Source organism: Monomorium pharaonis, chromosome 7 (genome assembly GCF_013373865.1).
Source record: "Monomorium pharaonis isolate MP-MQ-018 chromosome 7, ASM1337386v2, whole genome shotgun sequence".
Taxonomy (NCBI): Eukaryota; Metazoa; Arthropoda; class Insecta; order Hymenoptera; family Formicidae; genus Monomorium; species Monomorium pharaonis.
Window position 1 is genome coordinate 22,096,875 of NC_050473.1, and position 17,755 is coordinate 22,114,629.

The 17,755-nt window shown below is 35.0% G+C and overlaps 1 protein-coding gene and 1 long non-coding RNA gene across 4 annotated transcripts in view; both read left to right on the forward strand.

Annotated features, from left to right (window-relative positions):
- Window positions 1-2,909: 2,909 nt before the first annotated feature.
- On the forward strand, window positions 2,910-3,900 carry LOC118646586. The gene is made up of 2 exons (XR_004964112.1): window positions 2,910-3,291; window positions 3,741-3,900. It is a non-coding gene; the product is annotated as an uncharacterized LOC118646586 (long non-coding RNA).
- Window positions 3,901-4,487: 587 nt separating this feature from the next.
- LOC105839284 overlaps window positions 4,488-17,755 on the forward strand; it is a 224,563-nt gene continuing 211,295 nt past the window's right edge. For 2 of the 3 annotated variants that reach the window (XM_012685479.3, XM_036289894.1), the window contains exon 1: window positions 4,489-4,763. In XM_012685479.3, the coding sequence (XP_012540933.1) occupies window positions 4,706-4,763 (58 nt within the window). In that variant the 5' untranslated portion in view covers window positions 4,489-4,705. Of the gene's footprint in view, window positions 4,764-17,755 lie in introns of all 3 variants that reach the window. The other variant, XR_001139286.3, reaches the window with a different exon arrangement.

Consider the following 17,755-nt stretch of genomic DNA (forward strand, 5'->3'; position numbering starts at 1 on the left):
TAAAGACCACTCGCAGCGCGACTAAGGTAAGCAAAAATTATCTTCCTTCGCTGCGCCTGCGGAGGATATGACGGAGGACCGTCACATTATACTTTTATGATACAGAACTAGTAGTATTTTCATTTTTTTGGAGTGAGATTTAATTTAACTACAAAGAAATTTAGAGGCTCCTCTATAAGAAATATTAGATGTTATGGAGAGGGTTGGGTAAATTATTTAATCTGTTTCTACTCCTGAATTAATAAATCTTCCCAGGAGATTGCTTACATCGATTCTCAAATAAAATTATAACTGTGATGAAAGAAGAAATGAAAAGATTCGACAAATCTGTCGCCAATCTGTCATCATTTATGAATACAGATCTGTTGTATATTTGGCGCAAATCTGCTGTGAGTTTACGTTGCAACATCTGTTCTCAATTTGCTGCGTGAATTTGTCATTGTATTGCTAGTGACAGATCTGCTCTGGTGTTGCACTCAATTTGATGTCAAGATTTGATAACAATTTTTGCTTGCAATTGGGGCGCACTCGAGGACACAGTAGGGTCAGTAGGCCATGGTTTTGGCAGCCTGATTCCGCAAGAAATTTTTAGCAGTTTGCTGACAATTTGGCAGCAAATGGTTAGCTGGGGTGTTTCATCATTGGCTGATCAGCTTAAATTCACTACTTGATACGCGTACCAAGTGCTTGGTGTAAACTAGAGCTATAAGGTCTATAATTTGGCTATACCAGACAGCATTGAGTTGTCACAAATCATGATGGTAGTAGATGGCTGTGCTTATCATATATTTCGGTCCTAGAGAAAATTACTCGGATAGCCATTATCGTAAACACCCAGTATTAACTACTTTAGGCCGAATCTACAATAGGTGTAGTAAGCCTTATGCCATAAGAAATTGACCAATTATAATCGAATATAATTGGTTAATTACTTATGGCTTAAGGCTTACTACACTATTGTAAATCCGGGCTAAGCCTCGTCTAGAAGTTGCAAGCAGCTAGTTGCGACTAAAGACATAATCAAAGATTCACCAATGGCGAACACAATTTTGATTGGTCACTTGAGTCACATGGTTTATCCGCCATTGCGTACCCACGCTGGAAGGAGGGGAGAGTGCTCTGTGTTGAGCAGTATAGGTTAAAGGAATATGTGTCAGAAATTATAAAGTAATTCAATCTCTGCACTCTAGGGTCACTATATTTTGACGATACACTCAGGAAGAACAAGAAAAATTAAATTTGCATCTGTTATATGTAAAGACCTATAATCAAAGATGCGCCAATGGCCCCCCACCATGACTGCTATCCACCATCTTGTACCCATACGAAGACTGGATGGGAGCTGGGTCCGGGGGCTAGGGTCTGGGGCTGGGGTCTGGAGTAGTGGAGATAGTAAACAATGTGAGCCCGCTCCAAGTTGTACGCAGCCATATAACAGATGCAAATTTAATTTTTTTTGTTCTTCTTGAGTGTATCGTCAAAATATAGTGACCCTCGAGAGTGCAGAGATTGAATTACCTTATAATTTCTGACACATATTCCTTTAACCTATACTGCTCAACACAGAGCACTCTCCCCTCTTCCTCGCTCAGCGTGGGTACGCAATGGCGGATAAACCATGTGACTCAAGTGACCAATCAAAATTGTGTTCCCCATTGGCGAATCTTTTGGTTTGTTCGCGTCGCCATGCCCCGACCAGTGATGGGAACTCGCGAGATATTTCTCGCGCACGCGCATCTAAGCAACAGCGGCGCAGCGCATTAACGTATATATTTAGTGGTACTGTAAAGGTCCTAATATTCATCGATAAAAGAATGTGAAGAATATTGTAAAGAGAAAAGTTTTTATTAATATTTTATATTAAAACAAAATCCTACTTATGAACAATAATAAATTTTATTTATTTAATATATTTTTTTGTAACAATTATAGCCGATTTAATACATAAATATCAACATTTATTATAAGAAACTTGTAAAAATCTTATTAACATTTTTGCACTAAAATTGAACATAATAAATATGGCGCATTAAAACAACATATAATAAAAATAAAATATAGCCACTTATACGCATGTTTGGACCCTTGTAGGCACCCGATATAGTACCTACAACCGTCACTGAAAAAGTACTGATACGTCACCTCACGCATGCGCACGAACGCGCCTGCCGCGCGGAATATCTCGCGAGTTCCCATCACTGGCCCCGACATGCTCCTACTCACTCCAACGCATTCTAATAGGTTGGCGTCATCGGAATCAACGTATTGGAGTGCGTTGGGGTGAATAAGAGCATATTGGAGCATGTGACGCGAACAGACCCTTTGATTATAGGTCTTTAGTTATATGGCTGCGTACAACTTGAAGCAGGCTCGCATTGTTTACAATCTCCACTGCTCCAGACCCCAGCCCCCGGCCCCAGCCCCCATTCAGTCTCCGTATGGGTACAAGATGGTGGATAGCAGTCATGGTGGGGAGCCATTGGCGCATCTTTGATAATGGCTTAGTTTACATCGTGCATTTGATACGCGTATCACGTACCATATTCGTATCAAATTCGTACTAAATATTTAGTACGCACGATGTAAACGCTGCCGGATCAATTTGGTACGAGCGTATCAAGTAGGAGTATCGTACTAAACTGATACGCGTACCAAGTGATACAAATGTCGATATAAACGCATAAAACGCATTTTAGAGAGAATTTAGCAATTGATCATAACCTCAGTGCTAAAATCTAAAAACCGGTGTGAAAATGTCTTAGTAGGAGACATCAACATGAATTAAATTTGTATTATATTTTTCACAGTACATGCTTAGTACATTCGATGTAAACGCGCCCGTACTAAGGCTTTGGTGCGCACCAAACTTAATACGCGTACTAAGGTTTTGACGATGTAAACTAAGCCTATAGGTCTTTACGCGTACCAAGTGCTCGGTGTAAACATGTCTGCTGTAGGCCGTAAGCAGTAAGGCAGTACGAAATGAAAACATTTTCTACACTGATCTCATTAAAGTGGATATGGCATAGGACGAAATAAGTGTGACCAATTGAAGGTTGTAGTCTCTGTACACAATATGGCGGTGTATACGAATACGAACACAGTTTACTGTGACGATGATACGAAATTCCACGTGTAATTAATTATCTATAGACGTAGATGTGTAGCAGTTTTATCCAAAATATTACTTTTTTTATAATAAAAATAGTGAGTAAAATAGTGAGATTCCAAAATTAAAAAATGTGTTTATTGTGGAAAAGGAAGTGAAAATAAACAACAAACGTTTCATAGGTGAGTAAGGTTAAGTCTGAAAAGTTTAATAATAATATGTTTAATATATAATGTATCTGGATTCAAATATGTACCTCATAAGTACATAAGTATTTGTTGAATACACATTTTTATTATGTTGCTTTAAATTACAAATTTAAGTTTTAAGTGATACGTTTGTTTTGAATTCATATATTTTATGTTATAAAATATATTTATAATGTAACATTATTGTCATTATGTTTAAATAGCACAGCATGTGACTTGCAAAGTTTAATAAAGCACGCAAAATAACATTTTTCTATTACTATTTTCTAAAAAACGCGATAAAAAAATTATCTTATTTTCTTCTATGCTGTGCATGTATATAGTGCATGTATATACATTTTATTATGTACATTATAATATTTATACTTAAATATTAAATAAATCTATGCTAATCTATGTCTAATAGTTACTTTTTTTACAAGCTGCAAGTATGGATTATTACAACACAATTAAGGACACGAGGACAAAATAAGCTATAACAATACCCTTTAAACTTATTTATAAGTTTAGTAGTAGTAGTATTATTTATTAGTAAAATTATTTAACAAGATGGTCATAAATAAAAATTTACGATTTTTAGACACCTGCAAAATTTTATTTTTTAATCTTTTATTTATCCTCTTATTTAATAAAATATTTATATATTTTGACTCAATTTATACATAAAAATGTTATATATTACCAAATATTTTTTTTAATATTACAAAATATTTGTTATAAAGTCACTTACAAATGTCACTTACAATTATAAAAAAATACATAATATTAAATGTTATATGTATGATATAAAACAATATTATAAAAATTCAAATAAACACATTCCAGATTAATATTTTAGAATATTTCAAATTACTAAACATATACATTTTAATATATTTTGTAAATTAATTAATTTTTTAATTCATTTTTACTGGTTACATTATAATCATATTTTATATTTTTACAATATATCTTATTTAACACATATATTTTGTGTTAGTCATTCAAATTTTCCGCCAAAAGCGTGTACGCTGACTACAACTTTAATGGCTTTCGGTATTCTATTGGTCACACTTTTTTACCTCAGATTATTAGGGTATGCCATATCCACTTTAATGAGATCAGTGATTTTCTACGACTACTGCTACGGCCTACTCTCCATTGTAGATGTCCCTTTACACTATGCACTTGACATTCCAGTGCAGCGAAATAGAACAAACCGAATAATGCTCTCTATGCGCATTTCGGAATGCACTCCTGTAGACTTTATTCATGCTTTTCGGAACGCTGTATACCGACTCTTGTAATCTTCCATAAAATTATCGACGGGACGAGTGAAACAGAAATTGGGACGTGTGAACTGTGAAAACTTTTGTATTTTGTGCGTGAGTCAATTTGCAGTTGGATTATGGCATATGTTAATGTAGCCGAGTGGAAAGCCGATCAGGTGTGCGAGTGGTTGAAAGGTATGGTGATAATGTTTAATTGGTGTTGTGACGATACACGCCCGTAATCAAGCGTAAGCAAATCAGTAGGCCTATTCTCTAACTCTTATTAACGACAGTTCGGTATTGACTACGTTTACACGACACCCTTAAACAGGTTTAATAACATCGATACTTCTAGAGCTGGCTAATCATAACCATTCCATTCTTCCGAGGAATGGCTGTAGTTGGGCATTCCTCGGAAGCTTTATAACTCCGGTTTTATAACTCCGACGTTGTTAAACTCGACGTGTAAACGTAGTCATTGTTATATTGTCGTTGCATACATATTATAATATGACTATATAATATGTGTGCAACGACAGTCGTTAAGAATTACAGAATAGGCCTACAAGCGAAGGAAACTTGAGTTGTCGCGAAGATACGTTGAAATCCTATTTGAAGTACATTTTTTCTTTCTTTCCTTTTTATATCCCATCATTTATGTACACTTCGATTTAAAATGAAATTTTACGAGCTTTTTGACAAAAAAGGATCACATTATGATCTTTATTGCAGAGCTATTATTAGCGACAATCAAGGTAAACGGCTTAGTTTTTGACATATTTAGAAACGTTTTCTATTGTTTATATATGCTGCTTTCCATTTATCTGAAAGTGAGACTGAGTCACTCAGTAATGTGAATATTTTATACTAACGTCATTACTCAGTGATTTAAAGAAACATGCAAGTGATCACATTTATTTTAATGACAAAATTATCTCAATATATAACCTCACTTCTAAAGAGTATGCGAGACTCAGTAAAGCACACAGTCTTGAAATTGCTCAGATCGTAGGAAAAAACTCAGTTTAATCTCACTTGTGAGAATGCAAAAGGAACGTGCATTTAACTGAGTTATGACGTCACAGGTGAGAATTATCTGAGTTTTGATGTAAATGGAAAGCAGCAATTATATGCAATATATGGTCAAACTCAAAATGAACTACGAGCTTTCTGAGTAAGATTCATCTATATTTTTAGTTAAATTGTTTGAGTCAATTAAATTATTATTGTAATAATATTTTTTTACTTTTGAGGTTTCTGGCACTATTGAAGTATTTATGCCGTACTTTCTGACACCAACGAGTATCCAGTTTCTGACACTTAAGAGGTCTGTTTTTTTTTTGCTGCACTGCTGCACTGGTACAATAAGTTAAAATGAGAAAAAATTATACTTGCCTTACTCTAACCTGTTGCAGCACTGCAGCAATAAAAAATGAGCCAAAGATGTAGTGGTAAAAAATAAGTTAAAGGTTGGATTCAGAGAGCACACTTTTGGTGCTGTGAGCGTGCTCTATCTTTCTTCGACATTTATTTAGCAACAAGGATAGAATGATACTTTTAGCGCTAATAGCGTCTCCAAACTGTTCTGTATACTTGTATAATTTTAGCAGTAGTAAATAATTTATATTCTTTTTTAAGTATACTCTCAGCTCTTCAATTTTTAATAACAGATGCTAAGTACCCTGCTGTTTATACAGTAACCTAGTTTTTGGAATATTGTATAATTGTTTATCTTTGATGCGGTGCTGGCAGGTATCTTTGTCTTTACTGCATTTTCAGAATAGCATCTATGTATATTCTAACAGTTGTTTTTTTTCTATATATAAGCACCTTAAAAAATATATATTAAAATAATTCATATTGAAAATGAAATCTATAATATAAAAAAGTATTTTGTACCTTTTTGATGCAATGAGATTATTGCTGTATTATCTTTTGAAAATTTTCATCACTTCTGTTTTTATTCAAATAGATTTGATCTTTTTGCATACACTTATTATTGATACATTAGAATATATAAAAGCAAAATTGATGATATAGTAGAGATCAAATTCGGTGTCAAAAACTGAACATAACCTTATTTATGTGCACTTATTGACTCTGAGAAGAAAACACTTAAAAGAAAAATTAGCATAAAAATAAATTATTACATATCTAATCGATAATGTGTTTGAATATTTTTTTGTTTGTGTTGAATATTTTCATGTCACTTTTATGTCGTTTAATAACATGATGTTAAAAATCGGCAAGTATAACATCTGCTATTGCTAATGTTCCAAACAGGAACATTTATTGGAAGCCACTGCTCCATGGGTTGTTTCTTTTGCTGGTAAATTTAAACATGAAAAATTAAAAAACGTAATATGTTCCTGTAATAATATATTATAATATATTTTAATAAATGCTTTTTAATTTGGTGGTACTCTTTTTGATATTTGACAAAAATTTTAGTTATTATAAATGTAAATACACTATGGCATTAGAAATTATGGCAGCGTCAGAAACTAGGCCGTTTACCTTGGTTGTCATGGAAACTGGCAAAAAGTAGTGAATTTGACCATAGACATAGTATGAAATGTCTATGGAATTTGACAGTTTAGTAACAGATTTTACATTGTATATTTTACAGTGTATAGCATGTATTTGAGTCTTAATTCTTGCAATTAAATTTATTCTAGTTACAAATAAGCCTGTCGTTGAAGAATTACAGTTGCTGGAATAAGAGTAATAACAAATCTGTTGCTGTAATTGCTTATTTTAGCAGCATGTGAAATTGTATTTATTTTCTGACGTGACAATTTATTTAAGAAGTTCTATTATGAAAAATTGGATTTTACAGGTGTTTAACAGTAAATTTGGTGGTAATTATTTACATGAGCGGTTTCTCACCGATTTTGATGACCATTTAAAGGTCAACATATTTAAAATGTTGTAGGGGTCGTTATTCTGAACAGGTTTTCCCTATACATGTTACCGCCACTCCGGCTTAGTTTTCTGAGTTATCAACAACTTATTAACAAAAAAAGTTTAATAAATATGATATGACATTTCTTTGCTGACATACACGCACGCACGCACGCACGCACGCACGCACGCACGCACGCACGCACGCAGACGCGCGCGTGAGGGAGGGCTTTGGTGCGCGTGTGTGTGTCCATAGCAAAGAAGTGTCGTATCGTATTTATTGAACTTTTTTTGTTAATAAGTTTTTGTGTCAAATTTCATTTTCTTATCACATTTTATACAATTAATAGAATTATGGATTACTTTGCGTTCAATTAAAAAATTAATTTATTATAATTATTGCAAATTTTCACAAATTCATATAACTTTATCTTACGTTTTAATATAAAACCATGTTAAAATACGTAATTCGTTATATCGAACAACACTAACAGTTCAACAAACGATGAAGCGAGAACAAACTAGAATAACTGTAAAACACAGAACAAACTTTGATTAAGAGAGAATAAAACTGTAAAAATACATATTTTAGAATATACATATTTTATTGTACTTTATATTTGATACAAAAAAATTATAAGTTTTATTTATAGAAGGTAAATCTTATGTCATTAATTATAGTATGAAGAATAGGATAAACCACAACGGAATCCGCTTTTTTATCGTAAGGTAATTTTAGTAATTTGGCTCTTATAGATGAACATACCCGTAAGAAAAAATTATACAAAAATTACTGCACAAAAAATTGTATATTTTTGTGCATGAATTTCTGCAGTTTTTACAGATTTTTGTACAAAGTTTTTGCTTTCAGAATTTTTTTGCAGAGTATTTTGCAGAATTTTATGTAATGTTTTCTGAAGTTTTTTGTCTTTAGAAAAAATTACATAAAATTCTGCAAAATATTCTGCAGAAAAATTCTGAAGGCGAAAACTTTGTACAAAATCTGTAAAAGCTGCAGAAATTCATGCACAAAAATATGCAATTTTTTGTGCAGTAAATTTTGTATAACTTTTTCTTACGGGTATGTTTAATACAGTAACATTTATTATATAAATCGCAACATTTCTGAAATGTATCTACAATTTCTCAGATGAAATGTACCTGAAATATTTCTGAAATGTTACATAGATATCTTTGAGAAATATTTAATAATATTGCTGATATATTGCTGAAATCTATCAGCAATATTGCAATTGAAACAATCGCGGACATTGAAACATTTCAGAAATGTTGCAGAAATGGTGGGGAAATATTTTAGCAATATTGTTGAAAAGAGTAATATTTCAAATGGAATATTGCAACAATGTTTCAGAAATATTACATGCCGTGTAAAAATCGCAAATACGTGAAAAATACCTTTGTAAGAGTAAAAATAAGTCTCCAACTATCGTTCAAGTTTTTGTACTTTTACACGGAGAGAATTTTCTTTTAAACATTATTCTTAAAATTGTAGTAATTGTGAGACAATTAAGGATGTATCGGACTGAAGTTCAAAATGGTACAAAGTTGCTAAAAATTTATGAAATTGTTTTTTTAGTTTTTTTAATGTACTGCAAAAAAATGAAAACGCATCCACTAAACGGTTGCTGAGTTATAACTATTTTAATTTTCACTGATTTTACATGGTATCCTTTTCTGTTTTATGGAAAAGGACGATTTTGACGGATAAAACAGCTAAAAAAAATATAGAAGAAATAGTACCAATGTTTTGAATTTTTTTGTACATCTAGTATATGAATAGATGAAAATATCTGCCAAGTTTTAATTGTGTTCACTACACCATTTTAAAGAAATAAAATATAACTTGAGATAATTGTGCATTTTCACTATAAAAGTTTAAACTCATAAGTGAAAAAAATCGCAAATACGTGAAAAATATCTTTGTAAGGGTAAAATTAAGACTCCAACTATCGTTCAAGTTTCTTATATCTAGATTTACTATGCGTTAGGCGTAGATATTTAAGTATTTCAAATTTCATGCACTTTTGTTTAAGATTGTATGTCCGATACACCCTTAAAGCAGAGAGTTATCCGTGGCGCAGAACAATGTGGAAACAAACATCTTGTTTGGCGTGAAAAGCTTGGAAGTCCTTCCCTCTGCATTCTTCCTTCACACATTTTTTGTATTGCATGGAGCAAACGTTTGTGACTTTCCATGCGACGCGAGGTCTACCCACACTTTCCTTTGCTTACAGAGCAGAGGGACGAAGCCTCTTCCCCTGCATTCTGCCCATGCGTTTTTTGCACCCCACCCTTCCCCCAGCTTCAAAACTAATGAAATCGAAGCAAAAAATTAAAAAGTAACTTTCGTAACTTAGAAACTAAGGCTGAGCAGTGGTAACATGTATAGGGAAAAGTTGTTTAGACTAATGATCCTGACAAGAAATTTAAAGGTCATTAAAATCGTCGAGGAATCGCTAATGTAAATAATTATCAATTCGGTTGCCTTACATTGGTACTGAACTCGTATTGCACTGAACTATACGATTGCAACACTTAAGATATATCCACATAAATTTGCATAAGCGCTTAAGCATATGCGTAAGAAATTTGATTGGTTTATAAGCACTTGCATAAAAAAATAAACCGATCGAACTTTTTATGCATAGGCTTATGCATATGCGCTTATGCAAGTTTGTGTAGATATATCTTTATGAGCAAGAGCACAGACTTCTGCATAACGCACGATACATAACGCATAAGAGCATTAACTAATTAGAGGTCTTTATTTCTATTCTAGGGAGGAAAATAGACGACTCTAATTGATTAATTGTTATGAGTCCTGCGCTATGCGATATGCAAAAGCTGTGGCCCTAAGTCTAAGGGTCCCCGCACAGACTTTTGCATAACACGAAATGCATAATGCAAAAGAGAATTAACCAATCAGAGGTCTTGATTTCTATCCTGGGGAGGGAAATAGACGACTCTGATTGATTGATTCTTTTATGCGTCATGCACTATGCGTTATGCATAAGAAATTTGATTGGTTGAATTTCTTATGCACTTTGCTTATGGACCAATCAATTTACTTATGTACATACGTTATGCGTTATGCAAAAGTCTGTGCGGGGACTCTAAGGGCCATCACACATGAAGAGGCATAACTTGCATATGCATAAGAGCTCTAGGTCAATAAGCATCTTATGTATATCAATATGGCGATTTTATGCTGAGAATGATTGGTTTAACGATCTTCTGCTATGCTTATGCAGTTTATGTCATTTTGTGTGTGATAGCCTTAAAACAGAGGAACAGCACGTCGAACGCATTGCATTACGAAAATTTATACTCAGCGTACTTTTGTGCAGGCGACCAGAAGCCTGTTCTTTATCGTACTGCTGCACTGGTGCAATAAGTTATGGCGTTTTCGACCGGAGCTGGGTTAACCCATCTCAGGTTCTTTTCCTTTAAAACTGGTCAATTACAGTTATTCCATTCTTCAGAAGAATGATTGTGATTGGCTTTATGACGTCATTAATCGCTGCCGGAGCGATTAACCCAACCTGGCCAATTTCTATCAACGTAGATTAACTTTAATTTCAATTTAACTTACTGTTTATCTTTTTCTAATTTTTGGAATTAAAATGAAATAACAAGTAAAATAAAGTTAATCTACGTTTGTAGAAACAGGCCTAAGGCCCCTTTCTACCAACGTAGATTAACTTTTAATCCTTGTTTAACTTACTCTTTTTTTAATTTTTAAAACTAGAATGAGATAATAAGTGAGTTAAGCCGAGATTAATGTTAATATACATTAGAAGGAACGGGCCTAAGACAAATATTCTTTTTCTCATTCTAATTTATTGCACCAGTACAGCAGTGCAGCTATCAAGAGCAAAATTATGAATTGTACGATGCAGTTATAAAGTACTTAATGAGATTTAAAAAAATGATGAAAACCGCATTGTTCTAGCTATTATACCTTCCGAAATATTCATTAAAAAAAATACTTATATGAATTATTTTAAAATTACGAGTTTTGGTTGAAAATGATACAGTTCTAAATGATGCTTGATGAGATAACGCAAATAAAAATTGCATTGTGTTAGCGATTATAGTTTTCGAGATATAGATTTAAAAGAAAATGTACTTTTATACAATTTTTTTAAAATTAGAACTGGTTGAAGACGATACAGTTCTAACAAGGAACATGTCACAAGTGTCCGACGTCGATTTAATTCTCCGTGAAATATGTTAAATATAAAAATTTAAGAGACGTATTTTTTATGTGCAGAAGTTTAGTTTAGGGGATAAAACACCCCTCAAAGAAGATTTTTCTCTTTTGGAGCGAATATTGTTGGAAGTATAAAATATCTTTTATACGTAAAAAAAGAAATTTTAAATAAAAGTTGTACGCTTTCAAGGGTACTTTGGAATTGTAAAAAAAAAAAAAAAATTTTATTTTTTTTTGCTTAACAAAATACCCCCACCCAATTTGTAAGATTTTCCGCAGGTTTAGAAGCCATATTGGAATCGCTATTTTGTTTTTTTAAGTGCCAGATGATTTTTGAAAGTATTTAAGAAAACGAATTTTTTGAGTTGTTACACGTCTCTGTATGTTACGTGATATTTTGGGCAGACAGGCGTTTCAGTTGATGTAAAACGTTCCATGTATATATATTGTAATCGCGCTTGCGAGCGACGGCCAACTTCGCGTCCGCCCCTGGTCACGGCCCTGCATTGCCCGGGCGTCGGGGCGACCGAACTCCGATATTCCCGTTAAAGCTCGAATTTGGGCGCCAGGTACGTTGAGCGTACCACTCTTTCTATGCTGAACAGCGTTATATAATCGCCAATATAATCGCGGAAAAGACGGGCGCTCTTTAGATGACCGGGGCCTTGGCAGCTCCGATAGCCGGCTACTCAGCCCTAAAAATGGTAGAGGGGGAGGTTTGGTGCGGGCGGATGGAATCGGGAAGGTGAGAGAACTATTAAGACAACGTAAATTTAACAATGAAATTGATGAATATATTTAACAATAAACAATACAGGATTATACGGCTCCACTGAGCAATGGTGACTCGCGCGCGTTACAAGCTGACGACCGCTTGAAATTAAATTTCGCGAATACGGGACAATGAACGAACGGGTTATTTTACGTACGCGGGAATTCTCCGACTTATCTACGCTTTATTCTGCGTCGTTGGTGGACGCCAAACTCTCGATAGAATAAAGGTTTCGCCAAGGGCGATCGGGACGAACAGTAACTCCGAGCCCGTATGGCACGCGACGGACTCGTGCTCTTTTACGCATTACTTTATCCTGCGAGCAATATGCGCGATGATTATTATTAGCTCGCCAACGAGGCGATACAAGATAATTATATTAATTCTGACGAGAGCATAGTTACAAAGAGATTTGTCATACAAATGTGACAAAGTAAATTCGATTTTACGAAATTCTAAATGCGCGACGATCTATAACAGAATTAACGACAGTAACTCACGATACGATCACTCTACGAAATCACAAGTGACTCGGCTGCGGATCGGGACGTACGCACAACGTAATCGTAATACAGAACGAACAGCACGGAGCGAATTCATGCGGGCGAGCGCGATCGGGCGAGATAATGGTACTCCAATAATCTCGCGAGCTCGTAACTTTACTTGAACGTCGGAAAATACGGTAATAAATTCGCGATTTATATAAATCCCGCGACTCGTCCAACCGCGAAATCGGCGGCTTTACAACGTTATCGTGACGCTCGTCTCACCAAGTCGCCTCCTCGTCTGCCTCGTCCGGATCGGGATGACCTCCGGCTCCTGCGTCTTCTTCTACAAAGTCGGCAGCTCGGGACTCCGGATCACACACACTAACTACATTGTAGTTACTACAACGTCTGCAGCTCGAGTGAAGGATCCTGGATCCTGCGGGGGTCGCTCGGCGACGCGCCCTACCTTGTCTTTGATAAGCCGGGCTCTTATTGGCCGCGATTTTCCAAAATCGACTTGCGCGCGACGCGCAACGTGCACGCCGTCGCTTGCTGATCGATCCAAGCGCGGTGGTCGATATTGTTGGGCTCCGTGCACGGGAATTTTTGGCGCTTTCCTCTGCGGCAGATTCCTTTCTTCTTGCCGGGCGCATCCTCCGTCACCGGGACGTTATCTCCTTCTCGATGAGGGCGTTTACTGATTGCAAGCTGTCGCGATCTCCGCCGGAACTTGTGCGGGATCAGATTTGAAGTCGCCCTGTCGGGACATCGGCCTCGCGTGCCTTTGCTGGATCCTGAAAGCATGATTTGGCAGCAGTATCGGAATTCTTGTACGATACAAATTGCAGGCAAGTTAAGGGCGGTATTACCTGCAGACCCCCGCTCGAAAAGGGTCTCCGTTACTCCCTCGATGTCCGCTCATTTTGCGACTTCCATGAAGGTTCTCTGTCGAGACGAGACGTCCAAAAATTACAAAATAGATCGCTGTGACCACCGATTTCCGCTGCACTCGCGATGCAGCGCTTGTAAGAATCTTAATAATTAGCGAATGGACAACACACGAGACGACACACACAGAAAACACGACTTATCATGCTTTCGCGTCCGTTCCCGAGCGGGAGGATGCAGAACCCGCGTGATGTTAACGCGTAAGGAGGGCCAATGAGGCCCTTGTGACGGACAGCAGCCTGCGGTTGTCACGTCACAATATATATATATATATATATATATATATATATATATATACAGGGTCATTCAGAACAACATTAGGTCCGTTAAATGACGTATTCCTGACGCAATTCTAAAACGATTTTTTCTTTACCAAAATTTTATTTGAAGCGTAGTTTTTACAGAAGACAGGCAGGGGCAGCGCGCCACGAGCGTAATGCGAGCGCGGCTGACTATCCGCGTCAGCTGACGGGTGATTACCACCGCGTAAGTCGCTAACTATTTTATCTTATAACATAAAATTATTCTTTAAATAAAATTTTGGTAAAAAAAAGATTGTCTTGGAATTATGTTAGAAATACGCGTTTTTTAAAATCACTGTAACAACCAAAAATTGTTCCGGATCGCTGGTCGTCGGACGCTGGAACCAGCTGATTGCTACACGCGATGTGTGTGTATGCTATGTTTGTGTAAAAGGGGGAGAGGAGGAGAGGGAGAGAGAGAGGGGGGGTATGCGTGCGTGTGTATGAACGTCTTTCTCACCTAAACTGTACTCATCGTCACAGAGGCGGGGGTCCTTCTTTCTCATCTCTTTTCTCCAGAGAGCACCAGCTCTGCCTCTTCTCTCCTTCTCTTTCTCTCTCCTTCTTCCCTCTCTTTCCCTCTCTTTCCTTCTCTCTCCCTCTCTCTCCCTCTCTCTCCTTCTCGCTCCCTCTCTCCCTCTCTTTCCCCCCTCCCTCCTCTCTCTCTCTCCCTCTCCCTCTCCCTCTCCCTCCCTTTTACACAAACATAGCATACACACACATCGCGTGTAGCAATCAGCTGGTTCCAGCGTCTGATGGCCGGCGATCCGGAACAACTTTTGGTTGTTAAGTGATTTTAAGAAACGCGTATTTCTAACATAATTCCAAGACAATTTTTTTTTTTAACCAAAATTTTATTTAAAGCATAATTTTATGTTATAAGATAAAATAGTTAGCGACTTACGCGATAGTAATCACCCGTCAGCGGATAGTCAGCCGCGCTCGCGTTACGCTCGTGGCGCGCCGCCTCTGCCTGTCTTCTGTACTCTACGCGTAATTCGTTAACTATTTTGGCTTATAACTCAAAAACTACGTTTCAAATAAAATTTTGGTAAAGGAAAAATTGTTTTAGAATTGCGTCAGGAATACGTCATTTAACGGACCTAATGTTGTTCTGAAAGACCTTGTGTATATATATATATATATATATATATATATATATATACAGGGTGTCCCAGAATGAATAATTTTTATTTTATAGAATGAAAGAGAATAAAATTTTAAACTAAATGCTCCTTTAAAAATTTTGGCTTAGACTATTATTTACTAAATTATTAATAAATAAAGTTGATCAATCAAACGGCGCGCGGCCGGCATACGCAGCAGCGTAGCGTGCCATGTGGCTCCACGGGCTCTCCACGCGCTTGTTACACATTCTCTTACTTAAAACTTTATTTTTATTTTTTATATTAATGAATAAATAAATAAATTTAAATTAATAAATAAATAGAGAAATAAATAACTAAGTAAACTAATAAGTAAATAGATAAAAATAAATAAAATTAGAAATTGTTTCAATAATTTATTATTTTTTATTTTTAGTTGTTAATTATTTATTTGTGTACTTGTATTTATTTAATTATTTAAAATATTTATTTGATTTAATTACTTAATTCTCATAGTTGATTTGGCAGCAATAGACAAAATTAACTACGGAGAGTGTGTTATACAAAGGTATAAAAAAAATTGTTGATAAAAAGTATTAAAATAAATTGTTAGTAAACAATTTGTTTAAACAATTTTTTAAAGAATTATTTCAGCATGTGTTTTTTTTAATTATTAGAGTGATTTTTTGTAGCAAAGGAGCTATCAATTTTTACTTAAAAACAGTTTTAAAAAGAATGTTTAAACAATTTCTTAAATAATTTCTTAATATCGATATGCATCATGCGTTCCTTATGCAATTTTTCCCGTAGAATTCGGTGCTATTATTTTAAATTCAATTAATAAAAATAATTCGTATTCTACCATTTTTTATTTTTTTCTTATTATTTGAAAACATTTTTTAAAGAGGAGAGGAAGGAGTAAAATAAATTAAAATTTTTTTTTATTTAAAAGTAAAACATTTTTACGTAAATTGCGGCTAAGATTTGTTCCACGTTTTAGGTTTTTGTGGCCCTAAAAACACATGCTGAAATAATTCTTTAAAAAATTGTTTAAACAAATTGTTTACTAACAATTTATTTTAATACTTTTTATCAACAATTTTTTTTATACCTTTGTATAACACACTCTCTGTAGTTAATTTTGTCTATCGTTGTTAAGTCAACTATGAGAATTAAGTAATTGAATCAAATAAATATTTTAAATAATTAAATAAATACAAGTACACAAATAAATAATTAACAACTAAAAATAAAAAATAATAAGGAATTGAAATAATTTTTAATTTAATTTATTTTTATTTATTTACTTATTAGTTTACTTAGTTATTTATTTCTTTATTTATTTATTAATTTAAGTTTATTTATTTAATTATTCATTAATATAAAAAATAAAAATAAAGCTTTAAGTAACGGAATGTGTAATAAGCGCGTGGAGAGCCCGTAGAGCCACATGGCACGCTACGCTGCTGCGTATGCCGGCCGCGCGCCGTCTGATTGATCAACTTTATTTATTAATAATTCAGTAAATAATAGTCTAAGCCAAAATTTTTAAAGAAACTTTTAGTTTAAAATTTTATTTTCTTTCACTCTGTAAAATAAAAATTATTCATTCTGGGACACCCTGTATATATATATATATATATATATATATATATATATATGTATAATTAACGCAATTTATTAATATTAATTTTTTGTTTGAAAAATTGATTTAATTGATAACTATATTTTCAAAAGTACTGTCTTTTTATAATTTTTTTAAATGACTACATAACTTTTCATTTTTTTTTGAATAAATAATTTTTTAATGATATTGTTGTAGCCCGAACTACAACGTAGGTGACAAAAGACGTTGCGAAAGAGGTTATTGTTTGCAATGCTTTTGGAATTTGCCGTGCTCACGGAAGTTCCTGTCAACTTCTGTGATCTCGCAAAATTTGATGCGGAACAGCCCAAATGCAGTTTCGCATCGACCTAAATAAAAACGCAGCACAAGTAAACCGTGAGGCTACCGCGTACCAATGTCGAAACGCCCAATTTCGCAGAAGTTGCCCAACGCATCCGGTCACTGGCCCCTAAAATTTGCGCTAAGCTAGCAAACCATCCGACTATATAAGTCAGTACGCGCAGTGACCGGACGGAGAGTAACTTAACAACGTCCGAGCTACGTCGCTTTACTATACGTCTTATCGCGAGTGAGGGTGCCGTCACATGCGGCGTAACTTGCGTCGACCAATCACATCGTCGTGGGGCACGTTGAAGACGGCTTTAACGTGCTCTACAACGATGTGATTGGTCGACATAAGTTGCGCATTACGCAAGTTACGCCGCATGTGACGGCATCCTGACACCTGAAACCGCTACGCGCAAAAGCTGATTGTAAACCTGACCACGAGTTAAGAATAAAGCTTACCTGACAAGCAAGTAAGAGTG